The sequence below is a fragment of the Nicotiana tomentosiformis genome, chromosome 6 (genome assembly GCF_000390325.3).
Source record: "Nicotiana tomentosiformis chromosome 6, ASM39032v3, whole genome shotgun sequence".
NCBI classification, from domain to species: Eukaryota; Viridiplantae; Streptophyta; class Magnoliopsida; order Solanales; family Solanaceae; genus Nicotiana; species Nicotiana tomentosiformis.
The window spans coordinates 20,980,535-20,986,686 of record NC_090817.1 but is presented as its reverse complement, the minus strand read 5'-3'; the positions used below and the strand labels follow the sequence as shown (position 1 = coordinate 20,986,686).

The 6,152-nt window shown below is 45.3% G+C and overlaps 1 protein-coding gene across 1 annotated transcript; it reads left to right on the top strand.

Moving 5' to 3' along the window:
* Positions 1 to 1,083: 1,083 nt before the first annotated feature.
* On the top strand, positions 1,084 to 2,541 carry LOC138893658 (uncharacterized). Its single transcript, XM_070178306.1, has 3 exons — positions 1,084 to 1,407; positions 1,735 to 1,896; positions 1,963 to 2,541. The coding sequence occupies exons 1-3, from the start codon at positions 1,084 to 1,086 to the stop codon at positions 2,539 to 2,541; spliced, it is 1,065 nt and encodes a 354-aa protein (XP_070034407.1).
* The last annotated feature ends 3,611 nt before the right edge of the window (positions 2,542 to 6,152 follow it).

The window sequence follows — 6,152 nt, the reverse complement described above, 5'->3', positions numbered from 1 at the left end:
GAGCCGATGTAAGCTGGTCTCGAGATACATATGCACAATCACCGAGGATCTCCTCACCAAGGTTAAAGAGGACTGCAACAGGGTCAATAAGCATATGGTGGTTCCTTCGCCCGAGGAATCGATCACTACCCATGTGGAGGGCTTTCTAAGTGTTTACACTTATCCCTTCATATTGGGTCCCTTAGACCCTATCATCATTGCCTTTTGCAAGAGGTATGATGTGACTCTTGACCAGATCCACCCCTCCTTCTAGAGAATAGTGATTCTACTCCGATTTTTTGTAAGCACAATCTAGGGATGTCCCTTTACCCTCGACCACCTTATGCGCCTCTACAGTCCCCGACTCTATCGAGGGGCACTGATCAAGCTTGCTCGGGGCCAGTAGGGCTCCGTTCTCGAGCATAGACGTAGCTCGGGACCGAGGTTGGATGGGCCAATTTGTTCGAGTAAAGACTTCGGACCTGATCCCTGCTGAAGACATGCCATTTCTCAAGAAATATAACATGAAATGTAAGTAGTGCTTCACTTTGAAGGTTCAATCCTGTTATTTTCCCTCTTATCTCTTTCTTCATTGATGTCTTTGCTATCGCAGTTGTGGCCCAGATGTCGGACGTAGTTCCTGAACTTAAGGAATGGGTTGAGGTCCTTATGTCACAGAGGTCGTATTCCAAGTGGGCTTGGATGGAATTATCGAAGGGTCGATGGGAGGCCTGCAATCATAGTAAGAGTTTTTCTCTGATACATCTGATATCATTTCTTTTTATCGTTAGTCCCTAATTTGTTAAGTTTTATTTTGCAGGTTTACCAAAGGACATCGAGATGAGGCCTCCATCAGCTGATGATGATATATACATTGATCCCTCTACTCTGAAACAGGTCAAAGAGAAAGGGAAAAGAAAAACCCTGATTCCCTTCGACTCCGAAAAGAAGAGACCGAGGAAGCGGCTGGCGCATAAGCCCAAAATATCTGGGGCCTAAAAACTCTCATAAGACTCACTCAATTGGTTGAGGGATGAGTCCGAAGAAGAAGAAAATTCTGAGCTGGTGGCACGAGTAAGACGCAGCTCCGAGATGCCTCGAGCCATGGAGGCCGTAGAAGAGACAATAGATGAAGTCCCAGAGAGGGTCGAGACCGATTTGGCCCGAGCCAGTGAGGTCGAAAAAGAATGTGTGACTGGTACGTCCCGGTCAGAAGATAACGTACCCAAAGAGGTGCCTGGGGTGATTGACATTTCTGGATCGCCCTCATTTACGGATTCTATGATCAACGAGGCTCAGGCGTTGAAGGGTAAACTCGGCGAATGGGCGCAAGGAGCAATCGATCCTTTCAATAACTTTTTGGATGGCCTGGACTCTATAGCTTCGGAGGATGCTACCGGTTTGGGCGACTTACCGGTGCCAAATAAGGTACTGTCATCGGGCGCTACTAGGTCTTCATCAAGCCCAAAACTGGTGGATCAATTCCCGGCCTCAAGTGTTAAACCCGACCGCATACGGTTGATAACCTTTTATGTCGCAGAGGATGCCCGGGTCTTCTCTGCCCCCGTGGGGTTGCTAGCTACCTTAGATGCTTGGTGACCGAGGAAGACCAGGCCGTGATAAATGCGGTGGAGGCGCCTTGCCTATTTAACGAGGCCCAACATGCTTTGAATCCGGTAAGTTCGAGGGTCACTTCATTATTTATTTTAAACTTGAAGTTGTAAATATTTCTAACATCTTTCTTTGTGCTTGCAGGCTTCGGTGTTGCATCATAAGGCTTTCTTCAGAATCCAGGAGGAGCACGAGGCTGAGGTCCGGGAACTCACCGAGAAAGGGGATACTTACAGGCTTTTGAGTGAGAAGCTCCGGGTCAATTTAGAAGCGGCTCAGAGTGAGCATATCGAGATGGACGAGCAGGTATGTCGAGTGTTTCACGATAGTGAAGACGAATTGGAGATAGTAACTAACAATCTGATCCTGCAGGTCCGGCAGAGGCTCAAACAGATCGGGCAGCTGAAGACACAGATAGATGCGATACAAGCCGAGGCTGAAGAGTTCAAGAAGAATATGGACATTTTAGCCTTGAAAAAGGAAATCATCCAAGCACAACTGGAGTCGGCCGAGACCCAGCTCCAAGCTGCAAAAGAGAAGGCCTCGGTACAGGTCAAGAAAATTGAGGAGCTTCAATCTCAATTGGACTTGGCTATTTCTGATAAGGCAAACTTGGCAAATGAACTTGAAGTGGTCAGATCTGAGATGGCCATGGCCAACACCAAAGCTGATGCTAAAGTGGCCCAATTCAAGGTCGATGTCGAGGCCATCCGGGCGCATGCTAAGAGCATGGTGGATCATGCAAGATGGCAAGCTCGAAAGGAAGCCCTTGAGGGAGTTCATGATCAGGGCTTCGATATTCTGGCCGAAATCGAGAATACCAAAGCAGAGGAAGCCAGGCCCCAGAAGTTGGCCTTTCCCGAGGAAGATTCCGAGAGCTTAAGCGAGTCTGAAGACGGGGAAGATCCCAAGGATGGAGATGCTGCCTCCGATGAAGACCAGGTCACTTAGGCCTTTATATTTTTTGCTTTCTTTTGAATCTTTTTGAGGCCGTTTTGGCCATTGTAAATTTTTGTATTAGGTCATTCTGGCCTTTGTAAAAATGAATTATTGTATATATATAGCTTTCTTCCCCTTTCGTCTCTCAAATTTTTCCTTAGCTTTATTAATTGTATTCACAAAGGTCGAAATGCCTTAGCATAAAATAACTTAGGTTGTGTAAGTTCAGACCAACCCTGCCTTTACATTATTTTGTTTTGAGGCATCTTGGGGTTTCATTGTTACTAGGAATTTTCTCCCAAAGTAAATAACTCAAATTATAGTTTGCCGAGGGTAGCCTTTAGAACCGGTTGTGAAAATTTTTCTTTTTTGAAGGCCTAGTTTTTGTTACGTATTTCGGACGTCTCCGAGCCGTGTTAATTTGGCTGTAGCCTTTTAGTTTGGGAGCTGCACATTGGGCTTATTTTTCTGAGTTATTCGGGCTTGCCTGAGATAACAGTCCCCGAGTGGGGTGGCCGTTGCCTTTAGAAACCGTGCAGTCCCTGAGTGGGGAAGTGGTCGTTCGTTTTCCAGTTATGTATTGCTCTTGTGCTCGCTATTTTCAGAAGTACGACACTCTTTAAGGGATGTAAAGAGGAAAAGTTTTAAAACATAAGATGATTGCAAGGAAAGTACTTCTCTTTATTCTCGATCAAAATAGTCATACATGCGTATATGTTTTATGCCAGGTCTCGAGCAATCTACGTGGGCACGATTCGTTTTGATCGTTTGGCCCTTACAATAAATCCTGCCTGTCGAGACCCTTCCTTTATAAAGTAGTTTCCTCGCTAGAGTTGATATCCGAAGGTAACGCATATCCGAGGGTAGACCCCTTGTATTCGAGGTTGATTACAAAGGAACCATGTATACTGTTGAATTGATCTTCGATGTCGATTCCTAATCGGGCTTGATTATAAGTTAGCATGATCCATTATTGCCTCGTTAAAAACCTTGCCGAAAAACCCATTTGGGATAAAATTGGTCTAAGGGAAAAAGAGTGCAACACATTCTTTCAAACCTAAAGACTGGTGCTGCTTCTCGTTGCCAAAAAATCCATTGTCATTTCTCGTTGACCACCTGCAAGTGTTAGTCCGAAATAAAAAGGAAATAAAATGGGGTCGTACCTTAGCAGTAATATCGTTTTAGGTGAGATATATTCCAATTGCTCGGTAGTTGTTCTGTATTCATCGTTCCGAGCTTGTAGGACCCTTTCCCGGTAACCTCGAGAATCTGGTATGGTCCTTCCTAATTCGGACCCAATTTTCCCTCATTCGAATTCTGGGTGTTTAGGGTGACTTTCCTTAGCACTAAGTCCCCGACATTAAAATATCAAAGATTGGCTCTCCGATTGTAGTACCTCTCGATCCGTTATTTTTGGGCAGCTAATCGAACAAGGGCGGCTTCGCGCCTTTAGTCCAACAACTCCAGGCTCGTACTCATGGCCTCATCATTTAACTCCTTCATTGCATATCGGTATCTGATACTTGGTTCCCCAACTTCGATCGGAATCGGGCTTCGGCGACATAAAGAAATGAGAACGGAGTAACTCCGGTACTAGTCTTCACAGTCGTGCGATATGCCCAAAGGACTTCGGGTAGTATCTCCTTCAATTTTCCTTTGGCGTCAGTTAGCCTCTTCTTAAGATTTTGGATGATGGTTTTGTTGGTCAATTCGGCTTGCCCGTTCCCGCTGGGATGATATGGTGTTGTTAGGATTCTTTTGATCTTATGATCTTCGAGAAATTTGGTTACTTTGCTGCCGATGAACTGTTTCCCGTTGTCACACATAATTTCGGATGGCATCCCGAACCGACATATGATCTTGTCCTAAAGGAAGTCGATGACTTCCTTCTCTCTAACCTTCTCGTAAGCATGTGCTTCAACTTACTTAGAAAAATAGTCAGTCATAAATAAAATACATTAAGCTTTACATGGTGCCCATAGAAGAGGGCCAACGATGTCCATTCCTCACTTCATGAATGGCCATGAAGACAAGACCGAATGGAGTAGTTCCCCGGGTTTGTGAATCATCAGTGCATGTCTTTGGAATTTGTCACATTTTTAAATAAACTCTTTCGCATCTTTTTCCATGTCGATCCAGTAATAACAGCTCTTATTACCTTTTGGACCAATGATTCGGCACCAGAATGATTTTCGCAAGTGCCCTCGTGAACTTCCCTTAGAACATACTCGGTATCTCCCAGTCCCAGACATATCGCTAGTGGATCGTCGAACATTCTTCTGAACAAGGTTTCGTCTTTGGACAAGGTGAATCGGACTGTCTTCGTGCGCAGGGACCTCAATTCTATTGAATCTGAGGGAAGTTTTCCGGTCTTCAAATACTCTATATGTTTATTTCTCCAATCCCAAGTTAAGCTTGTGGAGTTTATCTCAGCGTGGCCTTCTTCGGCTACTGACCTCATGAGTTGCACAACGGCCCCCGAATTGAGTTCGTCGTCCTCGACCGATGACCCCAAGTTTGCGAGGGCATCGACCTCACTATTTTGATCTTGAGGCACGTGCTGCAAAGTCCATTCCTTGAATCGATGCAAAGTTACTTGTAACTTATCTAAGTATATTTGCATTCGTTCTTCTCTAACTTCGAAGGTTCCGTTAACCTGATTCACCACAAGGAGGGAGTCGCATTTGGCTTCGATCACCTCCGCCCCCAAGCCTTTGGCTAGTTCGATACCTACAATCATGGCCTCATATTCGGCCTCGTTGTTACTCAATATCACAGTTCTAATAGATTGTCTAACCATGTTGCCTATGGGCAGTTTTAGTACGATGCCAGGTCTGGACCCCTTTGCGTTCGATGCACTGTCCGTAAAGAGGGTCCAGATTCCCGAGGACATACCCGAGTTTACAAACAACTCTCTTTTGACCTCGGGTATTAGGGCCGGCGTGAAGTCAACCACGAAGTCTGCCAAAATTTGAGACTTAATGGTTGTTCGGGGTCGATATTCAATATCATACCTGCTGATTTCTACGGCCCATTTGGCCAATCGTCCCGAAAGCTCGGGTTTATGCATAATATTTCGCAATGGATAAGTTGTTACGACACATATAAGGTGACATTAAAAGTACGGTTTTAGTTTCCTAAAGGCGCTTATCAAAGCGAGCGCCAATTTTTCTAGCTGGGGATATCTAATTTTGGCCTCGCCCAAGGTCCGGCTAACATAATAAATCAGAAATTGCGTACCTTGTTCTTCCCGGACTAGGACTCCACTTACCGCTATCTCCGATACCGCCAAATATCAGTACAGTTGTTCATCTGCCCTCGGTGTGTGAAGTAGCGGTGGGCTCGAAACGTATCGTTTAAGCTCTTCCAAGGCCTGTTGGCATTTCGGAGTCCATGTGAAGTTATTTTTCTTCTTTAGCAACGAGAAAAATTGATGGCTCTTATCGGAGGACCTCGAGATGAATCGCCCAAGGGTGTCTATACGCCCAATTAACCTCTGCACAGCTTTTACGTTATCTACTACCGTGATGTCCTCGATAGCACTGATCTTGTCGGAGTTGATATCGATTCCTCGATTGGATACCATGAATCTGAGAAATTTGCCTGACCCAACCCCGAACGCG